Source organism: Scyliorhinus canicula, chromosome 1, assembly GCF_902713615.1.
Source record: "Scyliorhinus canicula chromosome 1, sScyCan1.1, whole genome shotgun sequence".
Taxonomy (NCBI): domain Eukaryota; kingdom Metazoa; phylum Chordata; class Chondrichthyes; order Carcharhiniformes; family Scyliorhinidae; genus Scyliorhinus; species Scyliorhinus canicula.
In genome coordinates this window covers 110,849,853-110,872,061 of record NC_052146.1, presented here as the reverse complement: position 1 = coordinate 110,872,061, position 22,209 = coordinate 110,849,853, and the positions used below count along the sequence as shown (strand labels likewise).

Sequence of the window (22,209 nt, the reverse complement as noted above, 5' to 3'; positions counted from 1 at the left end):
GAGACAATTCACCCCTCTTTATTTTATATAAATTTAGAGCATCCAATTCATTTTTTTGTCAATTAAGGGGCAATTAAGCATGGCCAATCCACCTACCCTGCACATCTTTGGGTTGAAGGTGTGAAACCCACGCAAACACGGGGAGAATGTGCAAACTCCACACGGACAGTGACCCAGAGCCAGGATCGAACCTGGGACCCCAGCGCCATGTGGCAGCAGTGCTAACCACTGTGCCACCGTGCTGCCCCCAATTCACACCTCTTTAACCTGTGATTATCCCTCTCTCCAGTCGTGCTGTCTGGATCTGTAAAGACTTAATTACTTGCAAAGACTCGCATTCAAAGTATCTTTGACTTTGTTTATATATGTGTTTCCGGAACCCACCTCTTCATTCACCTGAAGAAGGAGCTGCACTCCGAAAGCTAGTGTTTGAAACAAACCTGTTGGACTTTAACCTGGTGTTGTAAGACGTCTTACTGTACGCACCCCAGTCCAACGCCGGCATCTCCACATCATTCTGTACTGTGCCTGAGGTTGGAATTTTGCAGCATTTTGTGGTGTATGTAAAACATCCTTCTATAACTGGGTTCACATATTTTCTTTATATTTTTCGATTTTTGTTATGTTGGGGTTTAAGAATCAGTGACTGGCTCCTGCAGGGGTACAGGTGAGTCTTGACATCCGGCGAGGGGGAGTTACAGAGCGTCATTGGTGCCTCTGGTGTTGCTGGAGTTGAGGGAGATATGTTCTGGTGAGGGCCTGAACATGCCACAAAAACTTTATCCTGGACTCTCGTGGTAGTTGCGAGCACCATTTTACCATGCTTTCATGGCTTTATCCTGCTCTCCCTTGTTCTCTGGTGGTGCGTATGGAGGCACCAAACTGAGTCTAATGATTGTGCTCAGCCAATTATATCGCTATTCACCTGTTCCTCTCTCTATCCATTTACATTGAAGCTTTTTTTTTGCAGTGAGCTGTACCATTCCTGTGGTTCCATTGCGTTTTTGTTTTAAAATTAAAACATAATTCCCCCATTACTGTAAGGGAGGGTAAATGCCACACCTCTTTATATGCTGCTGATAAGGAGCAACTGTGGCCAGCTACGACATACTGTACAAAGTCTGCTGACTATAGCAAACAGAAACCAGCTTGAATCATTATTGAAAATGCCAGTGGGCTCCATCGAAGACAAAAAAAGCTCTTATCCTTCTGTAAACACTAATTTACTTTGCACATGAACAAACCCATGAAACTCTGGCCCAATAGAACAAAGAGCCTTGCTATCCTCCAAAGACATTGACAAACAAAAGCTGCATGAGTCAGCAGCATATATGACTCCTCATAAACCATACTCGAGTAATTTTCGGATTTATCTGGAGATTGAAATTGGACTATGCTCGTAGGGAGCTCCTCTAAAGAAGGGAAAAACGCACTCAACATCATCTTCATCCTAATGGCCACTTTTGTGAGTGGATGCATCAAGTTGTCAACAGGCTCTCGGATTAAACACCAAATGTTACTGTGTGCTGAAATTCTTCGTGAACATGGTGTTGTGAGGATGGGTCTGGATACGTTGCCATGGAATGTTCCATTCAATTGGACCATGCGGTACCATCTGCCCATCATGGAAGCATTTGCACCGAAAAACATCTTTGATCATAAGTCCATCCAGCAGTGTTATGCATGTAACATCCTCAAGGAGCTACTGGACAACAAGATGGTGGATCTTGTCAGAAGGCTCCCGAAGCAGACTGACAATCGTTTGGCAGAATGCCTCATTACTATAACTTTTAAACAAGCACAAAGACATAGCTTGTTTGGTGGTGAGAAGGAACCTCCATGGAAAAACCTGGATCTCTGCATCCTTTATAGGGGCGAGACCCGGGTCCACCTCCTTTACAAAGAAGGTTTAGCTTTTGTTAAAAGTTATGCCGAGCAGCTCTGCAACAAGAGTCACAGGTTATATTGCAAATATAACCTATAATTGTAAAAGTTGTGAGGCACTTGAGTGCTATATCTTCTTCAGCTTCGACAGTCCCTCAGGACTGAGGATGACTTTATTCCACTCTGGGTCGTGGCTTGTAAGGTGACTAATAAGTCCAATGTTGGATCTATACACAATGCCACAGATGGCGCAGGTAGTGTTTAATGAGGCAAGTGGGTGGGATGCTTGCATTTTGGTCGCTTACAGTATTGTTACAGCACAGCACGCCATGTCCACATCTGGTCTCCAAATGAGCATTCGTGCCATTCTCCTGCTTTCTCAGCATAACCTTCCACATTCTTCTGTTTCAGAGAACAATTTAATTCCTTTTTGAATGCCTCGATTGAACTTGCCTCCATCACACTCTCAGGCCATGCATTCCAGAGCTTAATCACTTGCTGCATGAAAACGTTTTCTCATATAACATTTAAGAAGCATTTATGAACATTTAGAAAGTATTTAGATTCGTGCTTGCGATCCCAGGGCATACAAGACTATGGCCAAGTGCTGAAAAATGGGATTAGAATGGTTCGGTGGTTGTTTTTGACCGCCGCAGGCACGATGGGCCGAAAGGCCTTTTCTGTGTGGTATGATTCTATCACTCTATATACTGTTTTGGCTTCTTTTGCATTCAAAGATATCATTTGAAGGGCTTGATTTGAAGACAAGCATGTGAGTTTTAAAGTTGAGGTATTGATTAACTGGGAGCCAAAGGATCAAGAACTTTCCTCTTAGAATCATAGAATTTTCAGTGGAGGAGGCCATTCGGCCCGTCGAGTCTGCTCTGGCCATTGGAAAGAGCACCCTACTTAAGCCCACGCCTCCATCCTATCCCCATATCCCAGGATTCCCACCTAACCTTTTGGACACCAAGGGCAATTTAGCAAGGCCAATCCACCTAACCTGCACATCTTTGGACTGTGGGAGGAAACCGGAGCACCCGGAGGAAACCCACGCAGACTCCCCACAGACAGTGGCCCAAGCCGGGAATCGAACCTGGGACCATGGAGCTGTGAAGCCACTGTGCTAACCACTGTGCTACCGAGCTGCCCATACCTAGATCTCAGTTTTCTTCCGCTGTTTGTGTTTGGCCTCCACCTGGGCCTGTCAGACACTTTCAAAATAGTTGGAACCTTCACATATGTTTCTCCACCTGTTTAGGTGGTCTCAAGCAAGAGGCTCCCAAACAAAAGTGGGGATGTTGCATTTTATCAAGGAGGCTTTGAGGACATCCCTGAAACATTACCCCTGCCCTCCTGCTATCCGCTCCCCGTGACGAAGCTCAGAGTACAGACCTCATTTTGGGGACTTTATGTCAAGGATGCAGATGATGTGGCCCACCCAACGTAACAGATTAACCAGAAAAAGTGCCCTGACACTGGGGAGGCAGGCCTGCAAGAGGACACGGATACTCGATCACCTATCCGGTCACTGAATTTGCAGGATTTAACGGATTCCTGGTGATATTTATCCAAGGATTTAAGGTGTCTGCTCTATGTTATCCATGTCTCTGATGCACACAGAAGGGCAAGTAGTACTGCAACCGTACAGACCATGAGCTTGGTGCCAGGTTTCAGATCTTTGTCATCAAACACTCTTTTCTTCGTTCAATCGAAGGTGGTGCTGGCACACTGCAAGAGATGTTGAGCTTCATTGTCGACGTGTGCACTTGCTGAAAGGAGGCACCCAATGTGTGAAATATTTTCCACCTTGTCCTGAATTGTATTTCATTGTGTAATGTCAAATTTAAGCGGTTGCGTAATCTTTTTGCAACACTATGTTAAAAGTACATTTTTTGAGACATAAAGTCAAAGGAGCAATGCCTGGTCCTGAACAGCTTAATCAGAGCAAGATAGAACAAGACACAGCCAAATTAAACATACCAGCTCCTCACGAGCCCTCTCTCCACTAATTAATCCTGCTAACTGAGGGTGAAGACTAAAATAGTTACTGAAATACAGTGGTTTGGCGCACAGAAACACACCACATACTCAGGGAAAGCAGGTTCAGGGGACGGATGCACCTGAAGGAGTTTGGCCAGTGCCAATGCTGACAGCATCATCTGCACCCAGTCTGGTTCAATCATTTCTCCAATTTATCCTTGGATTGGATTGGATTTGTTTGTCACGTGGACCGAGTTACAGGGAAAAAGATTATTCTGCGTGCAGCTCAAGACATCTCCTCAGGCCCCTTTACCTACAAAGATATTGCTACCCACTACTTTCATCACATATGTGCTTTAATCTGAAGGTTGGTACCTTTGGATGTCATTGAAGCATTTTGTTCATTTACACCGGATGCTGCTCATAGTTTCCTGAAAGAAACAAGTCACCCCCTAGACTCCAGTCGTGAACTTGGGGCTCTCATAATAACCCTTAATTTCCTGCTCTGCTAACCCCCAGAGCAGCTGGCTAATGCCTTAGACCCAACATCTCTTTGGGAATAGCCAGAATGTTAGGTGGGGGCTGTAACAGAGTATTTTTAAAAAATTCTTCCAATTAAGGGGCAATTTAGCGCGGCCAAACCATCGACGGTGCACATCTTTGGGTTGTGGGGGTGAGATCCACGCAGACACGGGGAGAATGTGAAAACTCCACATGGACAGTGACCCAGGACTGGGATCGAAACCGGGTCCTCGGTGTCGTGAGGCAGCAATGGAGGACAGATATGTATACGTTGAAATCCTGCACAGGCAGTAATCCATTGTACAACATGGGACAAAGCACACTACAACCAAATAGAATACAAATACTTGCAGCCTGAAAGTACTTTCATCATTTTTTTTCAGTTCTGTTCATATTCTGCAGAGTACAATATTTCGTTTTGGCAGGCCAGTGTTCAATTTCATACATGTTCTTGTAATTAGTACTATTGTGTTTCTGGCGTGCATAAATGAACTTTTCACATGGTTGCTCAAAGTAACAGACAATAGGTTACAATATGCCCTTGAATTAACTTACAAGAGCTACAGTCTAAATCTGAATAATCACCTTCAAGTGAATGTCAGGGGTGGTCTGCTGGAACTTGACACTGTGTTCAGAAATAACACATAAGCAGCACTGATGATGTTAGTGCTGTTTAGTGACATAGGAGGACAGAATGGAGTCAGTGGGAAGTTGGTGTAAAAATACACGGGATAACATATGTTTCTTGCTGATGTTCCTATTCACTGGTTGACAAATGATCTCCATTTGTGGTAAAATACCAGTTGAGCGTGGGAGTATGAGCCACCCCATCCATACAGCCAAGCAATGCAGGCACTTATTCACTCAGGTATGCTGATTCTGGTCAAGCTCTAATAGTTTGAGACCCACGTAAAAGAAGCCTTATCCAAAATCTAGACGACAGGAAAAAGCACACAGCAGCCTGGGCAGAGAGATAGGACAAGGGGAAGAACAGTTATAGAGAAAACTCTTGAGAGGCCTTTGTCAAGAACAAAATTAATTCTCTGTTGTGAAAGCATGGGCAAAGAAGCAGCCAGCACATTGTTGAAGTCAAATCATGTCCGACTAACCTAATTGAGTTTTTTGATGAAATGATGCAGGTTTAATGAAGGCAGTGCAGTACATTTTTCTAAATGCCAAAAGGGTTCGACAAGAAATGCAAATTTCTTATCACACAGAAGTTTATGATCTGAAACACACCACTTAAGCGAGTGGTAAAACTGCTTTCCGTAACTATTGAAAGGCAAGTGGATGCAAGGAAGGGAATGGCTTGCAGAATAACACAAGAACATCAGGAGGAGGAGCAAGAGTAGGCAATATGGCTCAATGACCTGCTCTACCATTTAATACTGTAAGATCACAGCTCATCTTGGGCATCAACTCCATTTTCCTGCCACCTTCCTCGATACCCTGAGGGACCAAGTCCCAGTCTTAAATGTATTCAATGATGGAGCATCAGCAACCATCTGTGGGTAGAGAATTACAAAGATTTACAAACTTTTGAGTGAAGTAATTTCTCCTCACCCTGACCTTAAATGTTTGGTCCCTTCTCCTGAGGCTTATCTGAGGTGAAATGCCCCTTAGTATCCAAAGATGTGCAGTTAGATGGGGTTACGGGGATAGGGTGGAGAAGTGGACCTCGGGAGGATGTTCTTTCAGAGTTGGTGCAGACTCGATGGAGTGAATGACCCCTTCCGCACTGTAGGAACTCTATGGATATAAACTTACTCATCACCACCACTATCACCACCCGCAACTCCCGGACACCCCTCCCCTCAGTCACTCACCCAGTTTCAGGACAGAGGCCAGCAGGATCCACAGCGCCACAACGAATGGGGACCTGACATGAGCGAAGTCGACGGTCACCACCGGGAAGGCCTTGTTGCTCTTATTGCGGGTCTCTCCACTTCTCTCTTGTGAAGTCGTATTCCCCTGCTCCTCCTGGGCTGAGACGGCGATGTCGGAGCACAGGCTCAGCTGTATCAGGCAGCCCAGCAGCAGGCTCAGAAGGCAGAACCGGGAATACATCAGAAGCGGAGCTGGGAATCACCTGAAGCATCAACCGTACCGTGACTACAGCCGGACAGGAGAGCGAGAAACTGAACCAAGGCGCAATCTGCCAACACTCGACCACACCGCCACCTGCAGGCGGGAGAACCAAACAACCTCTTCCCCACCTCCAGCTGGGGGAAGGAAGGCCCGCCCCACGCACCAGCGCCACCTGCAGGCGGGAGAACCAAACAATCCTTTCCCCACCTCCAGCCTTGGCTTGACGGGGCGGGGTGGGGTGAGATTAATGGAAATGATGTTGAGGAGAAAAGAGTTAAATTATGAAGTCACCTTCCATAGACTAGGTTCATATTCCCTTGTATAGAAGATTAAGGGGTAATCTAGATTAAGGGGTAACCTAGGTGTACCCAGCTACAGTGAAAAGTATTGTTCTGTGTTCAGTCCAAGCAGATTGTTCCATAAATGAAAAACATGGGACATACAATACACAATGTAAATATATAGACATAGACATTGGGTGATGATATGGGGGGGGGGGGTTTGTGCTACACAGTTGAGAAGATGCATGCAGCGCCAGCCCTAGGGTTGCTGGCGCCCCGGGCAAGCTGAACTTCGGTGCCCTTCCGGCTGGGGGCGGGGGGGCGGGGCCGAGGGGGGGGGCGGGGCAGGGGGGGGCCAGGGGCGGGGCCGGGGGGGCGGACGAAGGGGGGCGACGGGGGGGGGGGCAGCGGACGGAGGGGCGGCGGACGGAGGGGGGGGGCGGAAGGGGCCGCCCTGGGGGAGGGTGGCCACCGCGCATGCGCTGGTTGGCACCGGCCCAACTGCGCATGCGCGGGACCCGAGTCTCTGGCGCCCCCTAGCACATGGCGCCCCAGGCGACTGCCCGAGTTGCCGGTACCTTGGGCCGGCCCTGGATGCATGGAGAGATCAGTTCAGTCCAGAAGACAATCATTTATAATAATAATCATCATTATTATTGTCACAAGGAGGCGTACCTTAACACTGCAATGAAGTTACTGTGATAAACCCTTAGTCGCCACATTCCGGCACCCGTTTGGGTACACTGAGGGAGAATTCAGAATGACCAATCCACCTAACATACACATCTTTGGACTGTGGGAGGAAATCAGAGCACCGGAGGAAACCCACACAAACATAGGGAGAACATGCAGACTCTTCACAGACAGTGACCCAAGTCAGGAATCAAACCTGGGACCCTGGCGCTGTGAAGCAACAATGCTAACCACTATGCTATCGTGCCACCATTGATGCAGACAGGAGTCTGGCAACAGCGGGGAAAAAGCTGTTTTTGAATCTGTTAATGGATGTTCTCAGACTTTTGTATCTTCTACCCGATGGAAGAGGTTGGAAAAGAGAATAACCCGTGTGGGAGGGGTGTTTCGTTATGCTGCCGCTTTCCCAAGGTAGCGGGAGGTGTAAACAGAGTCAATGGATGGGAGGCAGGTTTGTATGATGGACTGGGCTGTGTTCACGATTCTGTAGTTTCTTACAGTCTTGGGCTGAGCAGTTGCCATACAAAGCTGTGATGCAGCCAGATAGGATGTTTTCTGTGGTGCATCTGTAAAAATTGGTAAGAGTCAATGTGGACATGCCGAATTTCTTTAGTTTCCTGAGGAAGTATAGGTGCTATTGCGCTTTCTTGGTCGTGGCATCAACATGAGTGGAACAGAACTGATTGTTGGTGATATGTACACCTAGGAATTTGAGGTTTTCAACCATCTCCACCATTGATGCAGACAGGAGTGTGCATGACATTTTGCTTCTTGAAGTCAATGACCAGCATTCTAGTTTTGCTGACATTGAGGGAGTGATTGTCATTGTGACACCATACCACTAGGTTCTCTATCTCCGTCCTGTACTTTGACTCATCATTGTTTAAGATCCGACCCACTACGGTCGTGTCATCAGCAAAGTTGTAGATGGAGTTGAGCCGAATTTTGCCACACAGTCGTGTGTGTATGGGGAGTATAGTAGGGGGCTAAGTAAGCAGTCTTGCAGGACACTGGTATTGAGGACCATTGTGGAGGAGATGTTGTTTATCCTTACTGATTGTGGTCTATGGCTCAGGAAGTCGAGGAACTAGTTGCAGAGGGAGGAGCCAAGTCCTTGGTTTTGGACATCTGATATGAGTTTGATTGAGGTTTTAACTGAATTGAGGTATTAAAGATGATTAATGGAGTTAGGGTGGATAGAGATAAACTATTTCCTCTGACAGGGGAGAGTAAATCTGAAACTCTCTCGCCGAAGATCTGTTGAGGATGGGGGGAATTGAACATTTCAAAATTCAGGTTTATAGATTTTTGTTCTGCAGGATTAATTAGAGGTACAGAAACAAGATGGTTAGATTGAGTTAAGATGTTCAGATCATCTGCAATCTAATTGAATGGCAAAACTGGCTGGAGGTGCAGAATGGCTTTTTACTGTTCTTAGGTTCATTTCGGAGGTAAACTAAAGAATCAGAAAGGAAATTCTGCAAATAGAGAACAAGAACACATGGGAAGACTCAAAAGAAGGGGAAATTAAGAGGAGAAAACTCTCACATTACAATCCTCATGTCAAAAGCATCCAATTGAGCCCCAAATTATGAAATTCCCAACAGATTCTACTTTTTGTAGCTTTTCCTTTAACATGAATCAGAACCAATGGAAATACCACACAAATTAACAGGCAAGTGATATTTCAAATCTAAAAGTAAATTTCACTTCAAATAGTTGACACAATGAAAGTACACAGCCGCAAGCATTCACATTAATGTAGCATTAAAGTTCCACAATATGCTGTTCTTTATTCATGTAGGGCAGGCCAGGAGTCCTATCCAACAACAATTTCCACCTTAGAGTTTCATGGGTATTATCGTCTACAAGGCAGACTTGTACAATCCCTCTCTACCTCAGGTTGCAGTAGTCTGAAGGGTGTAGCTTTTCCAAGTTCCTTTTCAACTAACCAACCCCTGTTCACAGCTAGTCACTTTTCGGAGAAGACCCATCTCTTTAGGCTTCTCAGCTATTCACATAGCTTTACAAGGTATAGACTTTTTTTTAGCCAGCTCACACATTGTCTCCAACAGCTCCTGTCTTCCTAAGACAGATTTGCTTCAACTCCTCACATGAATTTGATGTTTTCACCTTTCCATCCCTGTCTGCTTTTTCTTTGTCTGCATCTGGGCCTTCACTCCCCAGCTCCTCTGCTTGGAGTTCTCCTCTTGTATCTCCTCACACAATTGCTGTTTTTACTTCCATCCTATTGGTATTATTTCCAGGACAAGGGCCACTTTGTCACATGGACCAGTATTCTGTATTCGGCTGATTGAAAAGGCATCAGAAATGGTTGTGCATACGCACTCAGCTCACTCTGAAGCTGCTGGTGGATCTACAACCAATCCTGATGCTGCTCTGGTCAGTGGTAGTGGCATCAGTATTATACAAACCCAATTTCTGCTCATTTGATAATTAATTGGGCTCTTCATCCCAGAGCCATTGGCACAAGGCCCACATTTTGTTTCATATTTGTTATGGCCCCCTGGGCTAGTGCACAGTCAATTCCAGCCCCACTTGACCTAGAGTCACAATGCAATTGAAATTAATAAACAATTCTTTGAAAATACTCAAAGTTTTTGGCCTTTGGCTACCCAATAACTACAGTCACCTTTTTTGTAAAATTTAAACACAATTAGCTTTATTAATAACAAGATTAAATATGCAGCAGATACAACAGGTTAACTATTATCTAATTCTTAACAGCCCCACTTCAATTTGCCCCACCCTCTACACACACAGAAGACGGACAAACACAGAGGGTAAAATGGGGGTGAAAAAATAATGATAACAGTAAAAAGGAAGTCTTTACTTCAGATGATTCTTTTCGAGTACACCTTTCTTAAGTCCAGGATTTCAGTTTGAGGTTTCTATTTCCAATCTGTACTGATTTTTACTGTAGATTCATTCAGGTCTCTGCAGTTTCAGAAATACAGCAGCCATACAACTTTTCTGGAGAAAACAAGAGAGAGAGCAGGTCCTTTCTTCTTCGCGTCCAGGAACCAACTCTCCTTCCTTGGTTCTCTGATAAAAATCATCCCACTTGAGTAGGATCCAATCACCACCTGTTACCGGGCAGAATATAGCCTTTTGGGCAATACATTGGCCACCAGCCAACCAAGTCCCACTGATCTCTCGGGTGCTGAAAGATCTCAAAGTATTCTCTTTTGTAACTTTTGAATTCCTCACTTCCCCTGCTTGACTTAAAGATGTATATCCATTACGCATCCATGGATCAAAGTGATAACAGCAGAAATAAAGAAAGGAGAAAAATAGGGATCAACAGGAACGGCCCTGATATATTTTAGATTTTTTAAAATCCAAAACACTGAACAAGTTTGAAGAATAAAGCCCATTGTTGCTGGTACAAGAATTATAAAGAATGGACAGGAGATTCCCAGGAGAACCTAGCTACCAAAGAATACATTCCTTCATAAAAAAAAGTAAATGTTAATGCATAATGCAAGATGCAATAAGTCCATACATTTTGTTCATTCTCAAAGCACCATTTTGATTGTGTCTGCAAAAGTTCCTGTTAAAAAAGTAATATCTCAATGTATTTCTGAAATGAATTTTAATAATAACGAGTGGTAAATGAACAAAACATTTTGGGTCACAGCCAATACTCAGCAGATAATAACAGGTTTCAGTTTGTGTCTCGAAACTTAATTTATGCTGTTTGTCTGGTTGCAGTTAAGACACTAACTGCACTTAAAACCATCTCTCACTTACTGCGACTGACACTTCCTCTGCTTAGGTGCAAAACACGCTCCCCGTAGTGTTCGATCTCAAATAGCACAGCCTTTCGTATTATGCAAGAAAGTTGCAATTAATCCTTTGACATTTGATGCAAATGCTGAAAAGTCATTTTCAAGCATTCCTCAAAACAATTACAGGGGAAGATCATGTGATGTGAATGATGAAGCGGCTGCGTTTTTGTTAGCTCAGGCTCTGCTCATCTTTTGATCTTTGTTTTTGTCCTTGCCCAAATCTCTTTTATGTCTTCTTTCAGTTGGCGTGGCTTTTATAGGTCAGGTGAACACCACAATATACTTTGGTGTTTTCTAAACCCTGGCCCATAACATCGCCCTGGCGATGTGGTGCAGATGATGGTTGCTTGTGATCAGTGGCGGACTGGGTCTAAAAATATTGGTTGCCAGGAGACAAAGGGGGCCCACCCACAACTACAATGCTATCATTTAATTTTCTTAACGAATAAATAACATTTTCAAAAAATACATATGGAAAAAAGGTACAATTAAAATTTTTGTGGAAAAAATGTGTATTTCTTAGTAATTACAGTGTACATGTACTGTACATATTACTGGCAGTAGATACCAAATGTAAATACAGAATGTTATAATTGAATTTTTAATTATTTTTTAAAAATTTTAAGTAGTTGGTTGATATTTTAAAATAGTTTACTGCACAATGTACACGTTAACAGATAGTTCAAAAGCACAATACAGCATTGCATGCAGAGCAATCGTTTGTGTTCGCTAGATGATTGTGCGAATCTGCCAATAATTGCTTCTGCATCCAATTCATCTAACAATTCCTTTTCAATGGATAGCAACATGTATGATTCCAAATTCTCCTCAGACAGCAAATTTCTTAACCTTGTCTTTATGATCTTTAGCTTTGAAAATGTCCTCTCACATTGGGCTTGAGTAACTGATAGTGTGCAGATGACTTTATAAAGTTCATAAAGATTATCATATGCCTTGTCATGAAGTCTGTTGGATGCCAGAATTTTTAGTTCACACGATGGGCAAGTGCTGCAAATTTTACAATTGTTGCAACTGGAATCCATATTCTCACCATCATTAAGCAATAGCTTTAATACATCAAAGTTTGAAGCAAAAGAAAACAATTCCAATATTACTTGATCTTTGCTGATTTGTGGAAACAGCTTAATAATACCTTCCAATGCTTCATCTTCAAGGCCCTTCTCTGCAATAGTTTTAAACTTTGCTGGGTCCAAGCAGGACAAATCTTTATACAACTGTTTGTGTTGTACAAAGCGTGATTCTAGTGACTGGACAATGCGATCCATTATTAGGTTAAACACATTTACTCGAAAATCAGCTAGAGATTCTGAGGAATTTCTTTAATCATCAATAAGATCATCTGCCATTCTTTTCTTCTTCCTCTGCCTCTTAACTGGCAATGCTGTTTCCAACGCATCAATTTCCAATGTTTGATTTTCATCCATATTCATCTGTGAAATCCTGTCATTACATTTATTTACAAATTACAAAGCCTTGCTGTGAACGTTATCAAATGTTCTTGTCTGTTCCTTCAACTTTGTTGTAGCTGAATCTACCAAACTCCATGCAGTAAACATATCTAAACCACTTGTCTGTAGATAACTTGATAACGGGGTTGTAGTTTCAAATATATACAAGTAAGTAAATGCTGTCAATATGGTTTCAAACTTTAGAAGACTTTGAAGTAAAACATTTGCTTCATGTTTTGTTTTTGCATCAAACTTTTCTGAATCTTGTATCATTGATAAGCATGTCAATAGATTTACGAAAGTACTGGCAGCGGCATCATCAAAACGTCCAAATATAGTTGTTGCTGCATTGGATTTTCCTGACCATCTGGTCTCACCAATTAGCTTTAATCGTTTCATTTTTTCTTGTCCTAGATGTTTTCCAACAACTTCTATCCATACAGCCATTCTCTTGTATGATGCTTTCACAAAAGTTGCTATATTCTGGAGCAAATTGAAAAAAGAAACTGCAGGCACACAACATTTTGTTGTTTCAGTTATCACCAAATTCAAGACATGGGCATAGCACCATATATGAACATGTTGATCAGCCACATCAGCAATTTTACTTTGTAAACCATTATACTGGCCATGGTAGCTTGCAGCGCCATCTGTGCTATCAGATAAACATTTTTGGGGTCAATTTTAAGATGCTGTAATGTTTCAATCAATAGATCAAAAAGTCCCTGTCCTGTACCATCATTACTTGGCACAACTGAAAGTAGTCGCTCACAGATAATACCTTTAAGCACATACCGAATAATAATGCTAAACTGATCGATGGATGAATTACCTTGTGTTGAATCAACCTGAATAGAATAATATTTTGCTTGAGAAACTTCATGACTAATTCTTTTTTGTATCATATTCTTCATAATTTTGATTAACATGTTTATAGTTGTTTTACTCAGGTATGTAACAAGTCCACCACGACCTTTACTTTGAGCCTTTCCTTGTTGCTCTAATCGTTTGATTCTTTGTTTAGACTTGTTTTGCACTGCAGAAACGTGAGCTGCCATAATGGGGTCATATTTTGCCATCAACTGCACTATAGCTAAAAAATTGCCATGATTCAGAATCTCATTATCTAGAGTGTAGGCCGATTCATTTCTGTGACCTCGTAAAGGAAGTGCTTGCTTGCCTAACATCTTTATGATGTCTATAATCCTCATGGCAATACTTCTCTGCTTCAATACTTCTTCTTTCCTTTTAATTAGCGATGCTGCAAAAAATGTATCTAAGGTGCCATCATTAACCACACTGATATATTGCTGAGCATTTCTGACATGTGTTGTTGTTGATTCATGTAAAGTCAAGCTCTGGCTAATACGCCTGTAGTCACTAAAGCCACGTACAAAGGGCGATGGATTACAAGTGTTGGGAAGCTCAAAGGCTAAGCAGTATGAACAATATAAGCATCTATTTTCTTTGTTATATGTTAGCCATTTTCTTGGGACTGAGTCATTCATAATTTTCCTCTCATACAAACGAGCATCAAATGGCAAATCATCAAGTGGCTGAAGTGGATGTTCAGCAAAAAACTGTTTTAGCTTTGCTCGTGATGGATAGCTTCAGAAGAGGAGACAATCCACTGTCCAGTGTTCACACCAGCAAGCAACTGAGACAACTGTTGAAACTTAGAAGTTTGGTCTGACTATAGTAAGACATTAAGAATGATCCCACGACCAAAGTTAACATGTCCAGTTTGATACCAGTGTAGTGTCGCAACCCTTTGAGTTTACCAATCATGGCTTATCACTTCAATATCTTTGACCTCATGATTCACGGTCAAAGGTACCGCTTCTCCTTTTCGGTAACCTCACGACCCTATGTACTGCTTGATATCCTTTCAAGTTGCCGACCATCTCAAAGCACGAATTGTAACTTTATCTTTAAATTCACACACTCTAGCTGAAAACGTGGATTTCCAACTATGTCCGACCCGGGTGAACCAGCCCCCCACTCCTTTTCACATCCGTTTAACACTGCTTCGTTCCTTCATACACTGAGTGATTATTTGTTTGTTTCTTTATAGCATTTTTATTTGGTATTGCTCTTTTTAAAAACAATTATATTTTATTAAGTTAGAATACAAATCTCAGGAAAGAAGTTGGAGATTTATTTATCTAATTAATTATAATTTTTAAGGGCCCTTCAGAGATTCACGGGCCCCTTCTTGGCTCTCCGGGCCCCGGACCGATGTACCGGCTGAACCAAGCCTACTGCTTGATATCCTTTGAAGTTGCCGACCATCTCAAATCACAAATTGTAACTTTATCTTTAAATTCACACACTCTTGCTGAAAACATGGAATTTCCTTAATTATGCCCGACCCGGGCCCCCCTATTCCACATCCTTCCACTACCTCCCCTGCTTCGTTCCTTTTCATGCACTGCTTATTTGTGTCCTGTTCTCTTTTTTTTCTTATTCCTTTTTATTACTAAAACAGTTGTCTGTGTTTGTTTCTTTATTGCATTTTTATTTGATATAGGGGGCCCACTTCATCGGGGCCCACTTGCCATCGGGCAAACTGACACCCTGGCCAGTCCGCCACTGCTTGTGATGAAGGTTATCTTGGCTGTGTGGTGCAGGCTGTAGGAGCACAGTGCCGGGATTTGCTGGTCAGCGTTTCAGCACTTCTGAGTCGAAACAGAATGCTTTGGCCTTCATTGATTTTTAATGGCTGGAGGGGGTTGAAGTGGGGCTTGGCTTTTGGTGGTGCGGCTGCCTTTCTGAGGTTTCTCACTGTCATGGGAGTGTCCCTTTAAGAAATGTTTTTGTCTTATCACATGGCTTCAGTGATGTCATTGTGTGGCTGGAGCTGGGCTGTGGCTCTGGAAGTTGGTTTTACTTTAACTTTGGTTTGGGGCCTGTTTGTGGCTCTGAGGTTTTACTTTTGTTTTCACATTTGGCTGCTGTTCTCAGACAGAGAAGTATCTTGGCCTGTCTCTCTATTTTCAATTTTAAAGAGTTATTCCAAGGAAGAAACCCAATGATTATAGTTACCTGCTGTTTTTGGTAAAAAAAGAGTTTTTGTTTATAGGATCTTGTTATTAAATTGGAACAGTTAAAGATAGAATTTATTAACATTTACATATAGAGTACTGTAGCTGTGTAGGGAATTTATGTTTGTTGTTGATAAAAATGCTTATTGTGTGTGTTTATAAAAATGTTAACTAAATTTGTAGAATAAAGCTTGTTTTTGATTAAAAGTGCTTAAGACCTCTATTGAATAACCCTGAAAGGCAGGCCCTTGTGCTCATCGTAACCAATATCAATAAAGAGTTGTAGGTCAGGTGAACTCCATAATATACTTTGGTGTTTTCTAAACTCTGGCTCATAAGATCTCCCTGGCGATGTGGTGCAGATGATGGTTGCTTGTGATGAAGGTTATCTTGGTTGTGTGGTGCAGGATGTTGGAGCCTAGTTTAGAGGGTTACAAGGCATCTTTATGGAGGCAGGGGCGTTGCACGAGAAGGTTTTGGTTGCACAGAGACCACTGTCTCTGATGGAAATCTGCCTCCACACAGTTGAGTTCCTGCTGCATAATCTGTTGTCCATCCTGAAGACACAAGGGAATCGATGAGGAGCCTGATCATGTCTGATGTCTCTGGCGAGGTGGTGGAGATGATCCCAGCCAAGTTTAAGAATTGCCTTTGGAGTGTTGATCTGGAGGGTAGGCAGCTTAGATTCAGTGAAACACATCTAATCCTGTCTCCGAGGTCTGAGGTGGATTGGCCTTCCAACCTCGGTTCTCTATAGTTCTGTTGCTGTTGGCAGTTGAGAGAGGTTGCCTGAGGCAGCTGAGCCATCCCACCTGTTGGAACCTGTGTGGTTGGCCGTTTGGATTTAGTTGAGTTGGCATGTTGGAACTAATGTGGTTTATACTCCGTTTTTTGGAATCCTTGGATGATCCTGGAGAGTGCTCTCCCTCTCAGATCCTCTCTTATCCCGGATAAGTACTTTTCTCATGCGCCAGCAGAGGGTCTTTGTCCTGACGTCTGCTTCGTTTCTCAGTTGTTATCCTCGTCTTCACTCCCTGACATGCACGTAGTTGTCGGTGAATGTTGTCTATTTGCTTGTTGCAAGGAAATAAATGTCTCAGGTGTGATGTCCTGCATAGTTGGTTATCCTGATTTAGTAGGATTTTATCAAGTTAGACTGAGTATTGAGTTCTGGATTTGTGAAGTTTCTTTATCATAGAACATAGAACATAGAACAGTACAGCACAGAAGAGGCCCTCCGGCCCTCGATGTTGTGCCGAGCAATGATCACCCTACTCAAACCCACGTATCCACCCTATACCCGTAACCCAACAACCCCCCCCCTTAACCTTACTTTTTAGGAACACTACGGGCAATTTAGCATGGCCAATCCACCTAACCCGCACATCTTTGGACTGTGGGAGGAAACCGGAGCACCCGGAGGAAACCCACGCACACACGGGGAGGACGAACAGACTCCGCACAGACAGTGACCCAGCCGGGAACCGAACCTGGGACCCTGGGGCTGTGAAGCATTTATGCTAACCACCATGCTACCGTGCTGCCCTGTGCTACCTCTCCTTGCGGAGAGGATGAGCAGAGCCAGAGTGGGGGAGGGTGGAGATTGTGGGTGGTAGGGTTGGATTTGTCCTCGCTATGTTGAAGGAAGGTCCCCACAGACCGTGTATTATCCTGTTGAGGACCAGTTTGTTGGACTCACCTCTAGGGGGGATTGGTTGTTTCTCCTGATGGAGCCTCCCTCCTTGTTTGTTCCACTGCTGTCAGAACTCTTGCGAAGGAGGCTGGTTGAACACGTTCTATCTGGTGGTGGGTGGGCAGCTGGATTCTCAGTTCATTGATGCTGAAATCGAATTCAGCAAACGCACCCCCACCCCAGCGCAGACGGTGTCGGTCGCGTGTGATCCCATCCGTCGGGAAATCGGCGTGGCAGCTGCGGAATAACTCCAGCGCTGCCACAGTCAGGGGAGGACCGATCCGGGGGCAGGAAGGGACTTTATCAGGGGCTGGGAGCACTGTGGGAGGTGGTCCCGGGCACGGTGAGCTGGCCAAATGGGAGGCACTATATTGGGGGCTGGGTCTGCGAGCGCCATGTAGCACGCTCAGCCGCTGCAGGACGCCACCGTGCACATGCGCGGCCACGGACCCGGCAATTCTCTTGGCCGTATCGGCAGCCGGGTGCTCTCCACTGCCGGCATGCTAGCCTCCAGCCAAACGGAGGATCGGTGGCCGTTTTACACCATTGTTTCTGGCATAAAACGCCACCGTTCCCACACGGACATAGCCTCAGAATCAGAGAATCCAGCCTGGGGTGTTGGGGCACAGAGTGTGCCTGATGGTTCGAGGGGGAGGAGAGGTGTTGTCTCCTGTTTGGGCTGAATCAGCTTGGCTTCGGTGGGTTGTTGAGATTGGAATGCCAAGATAGTCTGTGGAGCCAATTCTCTGATCCTTTTTTTCATTGTGGCTGGGGTAGGCTCGGCATCGTGGTTAGATCCTGTTGCTCCTTAGGATCCCTCCCTTGGGGATGTAGCCAGGAAATCCAGTGTTGGCAGGTCCACATCCAGAGAAATGTAGGTTGGGGAAGAGTCTGAAGGCTATGCCCAGTAATTATCCTTATTGTTCTGGGGAGTTGGACTGGGCCCGCGCGACAGCTGATTGGCCGGTTCTCGTCGAGGTAGTAATATTTTAGAAGGTGGCATGTGGATCCGAGGGGTTATTTCTGACAATTTTTGTTGTTATTCTTCTCTTTTCCTTTGAATTTTAGTTTTTGGGGGCATTCCTTTCTTTGTATTAGTGCCTGTGAGGGCTAGCCTTGGAGTGTTGGAGTAAAGGCATGGTGACATGGACACTCAGTTGCAGATCTGTCTTTGGCTTTGGGTGGCCTACTCCTTTCTTCTTTTAACTGGTTCTGGTTGTGGGGGTGAGGTTTCGTGGTTGTGGGGGTGGGTGGGTGGGTGGGGAGGGAGCTGGTCGGCCTTCTCTCCGAGGGTGCTCCTCAGTTTGAGAGTTGCTCTGATGGCCCTCCTGTCCTGAAGTGGGTCTCCCCGTTTTCTGATTGGGACCACTTTATATTCCTTTTGGTTCTTGGCTCTGAGATATCCTGTTGTCCTATTTAGGACGACACTGGTGGATCGGTAACATGCTTTGTTGTTTGATCTGGGGATGGGTGAGAGGATTGTGGGAGTGCAGATTCTTGCTCTTGGCTCCTGATCTTGCTCTTTATTCCACTTCTTCTATGGGAGACCCTCGGCTGAATATTAAGGTTAGATAGTGCCCAGTCCTCTCTGTCTTTGTAGTTTTCATTTTGCAATCTCAAGGGTGGTGTCATAATATCCACTCATGTATATAATGAGATGCAGACAGGCAGTGATTGACACACTGGATGACCAATGAACACACAACACAGAACAACCAATCACCAGACAGGACACCACCACTATAAAGCCCACAGGGCATTAAGACTCTCCCTCTCTCAGGACCCAGCTACTGAGACAGTCAGAGTGCACAAGCTAGTGAGCACTATCACCATGCGGTAGTTAGTAAGTCTGGTCAAGCCAGTAAGAGGTCATCAGTTAGATTAGTAGAATGTCAACCCACAGCTGAACATGTACAGCAGTCCACTAGTTAAATAAAACAGTGTTGGATCATCACCTGTGTCAGACGTTTGTTTCTAGCTTTTCTGTATCCAGTTGCAGTCAACATCGAACCAACCTGCCTAACACATCAGGTGTAAGATGGTTAGCTGTTCCAGCTTGGATCTGGAGAAGAGTTTAAACTGCACTGTAAGAGTTAGTTGATTTCCCCTTAGCAATGTCTTGTTTTCTTCTTCTGTCATTTGGTTTTGTCGCGATGAGTGAGATGTAGGTCTATAATGTTGCCTGCAAATCCGCGGAAGGAACATGTTGGGGATTTTGTTCCTGAATCATCCAGTCTTAGGCGTTCCCAATTATGTAATGATCATTGTTCTGTGCTGGACCTGTTGTACATTGACACCTATAGCAATCTTTCTGCTTTAGTTTGTTTGGCCTGTGATTTCTTTGCAAAAATATTTAGGGGGCGATTCTCCGGCCTCGTTGCATTCTTGCTTGAGTGAAACGAGGCTGATGAATAGTGGAAAAAGCCAAAAACGAGAACCGCACCAGGTGCCAAACAGTTTGCAATGCAATCGGCCAGCTCCCTTCGGCAGAATCGGGACCCCGCAGTAGCGTGGCGAGAAACCAATTATCACCACTTAAGCCCTATTTCCGTACAATTAACGGAAGTGACCGCATACCCAAAGGCCTCCCATCATTCATTGGCCTCCCCAGCAAGTGGTTACACTGCTGCCAATTCATACTCCTTTTTGAAAATGTGAACCTGGCGAAAGGGCTTCTGTGGGGAGACGAGGATGTGAGTAGCCATCTTTGCTCACAGGCAAAGAGCCCGGGGTCGCTGGGCTTGCTGCCCCAATGTTCAACAGGGGGGTGGGGACTCTTGACTGGGGGAGGGGGGGCGCACCTTCTGCAGGTGTGGCCCGCCATGCAAAGGGGGGAAGGGGAGGAGTGAGAGGGAGGCGAGGGCAACCAAGCGCAACACCACCATGCCAACCCTTGGATCATGTGTACCATTCCGGGAAAAACCCAAGCCCCTGCCTGTCTGCTCCACAGATCACCTGTAACCCCCACCAACTGCCGAGGCCTCTGGCCGCGCAGCTGAAGGCTATCGCTAATAGGGAATTGGCAATCGTGGTTAAGTGAGTGATGCTCGATCAATGACTCCAGAAGCGAGATTGGACGACAATTGAAGGCTTTATTGGACTAGATGTTTCTCCCAGCAGCGCAGGTACAGAATGCAGCTGCTAGGGAGACACAAGCTCTTATACTCCGCCTTATTCGGCGCAACCAGCAGGCAGGCTTCACCAATGATATTGCTGTCTCAGGTATCTCCCACACCAGTGGTCTGACAGCATCAACCTGGGGACCGTAATACCCCTAATACCCACTACCACATTCACCCCCTGTTGAAAAAAGAGTCCTGCGGGGGTGGTGGTCTCGCGTTATACAGTGGTAGAGGTTGAGGTTATGGTGGTACCCGGTATACATTAGTACTGTGTTTTGCCTCGTTACATGTCGCAACTATTTACAGTATTTATTTACATTCAAAATGAAGCAATTAGTCGATCGGGGCCCTGGTTGTCCTCTGCGATCGTCGCAGTTTCGGCGGTGATGCAGGCGCCGGCTCGGGCATCCGTGACTCCGGGAGCGTGGCTATGACTTCTTCAGTAGCTTCATCACCCCTAGATGGGACCAGTGGGAGGACCGATCCACCTGGGAAGGAGGCGGCTGTGGGGTGCGCCGGTGGGAGGGAGGGTGGGGTTCATGGGGGGGGGGGGGAGGTGTGGGTGGAGATCCAGCGGGCGCCAGGTCCCGTAGGGAGACCGTATCCTGTCGGCCGTCGGGGTACGCACGTCGGCGTATTGAGGGTTAGCGTGAAGGATATGGACCCTCTCGACCAATGGGTCCGACTTGTGCGCCCGCATGTGTTTGAGGAGCAGGATGGGTCCAGGGGCTGCCAGCCAGGTTGGGAGTGAGGTCCCGGAGGAGGACTTCCAAAGGAAGGCAAGGAGACGTTCGTGAGGTGTTTGGTTGGTCGTGGTACAGCAGTGATCAGATGGAGTGGAGAGCATCAGGAAGGACTTCCTGCCAGCGGGAGACTGGGAGATTCCTGGACCGTACGGCCAGTAGGACGGTCGTCCAGACTGTTCCGTTCTCCCTCTCTACCTGTCCATTTCCCCGGGGGTTGTAATTGGTCGTCCTGCTCGAGGCAATGCCCTTGCTGAGCAGGAATTGACGCAGTTCGTGGCTTATAAAGGAGGACCTCCTATCGCTGTGTATGTAGGCTGGGAAACCGAACAGGGTAATGATACTGTGGAGGGCTTTTATGACGGTGGCTGCGGTCATGTCGGGGCAGGGAGTGGTGAATGGGAACCGGGAGTACTCGTCAATCGCGTTCAGGAAGTACGTGTTTCTGTTGGTCGAGGGGAGGGGCCTTTTGAAGTCCATACTGAGGTGTTCAAAGGGACTGGAAGCACTTTCTCTGGCCTGTAGAAGTGCGGCTTGCACTCCGCGCAGATTTGGCAGTTTCTGGTGGCGGTCCTGACCTCCTCGATGGAGTAGGGCAGGTTGCGGGTCTTGATGAAATGGAACAATCGAGTGACCCCTGGGTGGCAGAGGTCCTCGTGGAGGGCCCGGAGTCGGTCCACTTGTGCGTTGGCACATCTGCCGCGGGATAGGGCATCAGGAGGCTCGTTTAGCTTCCCGGGACGATACAAGATGTCATAGTTGTAGGTGGAGAGCTCGATCCTCCACCTTAAGATCTTATCATTCTTTATCTTGCCCCGCTGTGCATTATAGAACATGAAAGCAACTGACTGTTGGTCAGTGAGGAGAGTGAATCT

The 22,209-nt window shown here is 45.4% G+C and overlaps 1 protein-coding gene across 1 annotated transcript in view; it reads right to left on the bottom strand.

Annotated features, from left to right (window-relative positions):
- Positions 1 to 6,557, bottom strand: part of slc9a1a (solute carrier family 9 member A1a) — a 115,879-nt gene extending 109,322 nt beyond the window's left edge. The window contains exon 1 of the mRNA XM_038797581.1: positions 6,216 to 6,557. Within this exon, the coding sequence (XP_038653509.1) occupies positions 6,216 to 6,456 (241 nt within the window). The 5' untranslated portion in view covers positions 6,457 to 6,557. The remainder of the gene's footprint in view (positions 1 to 6,215) is intronic.
- Positions 6,558 to 22,209: the final 15,652 nt, after the last annotated feature.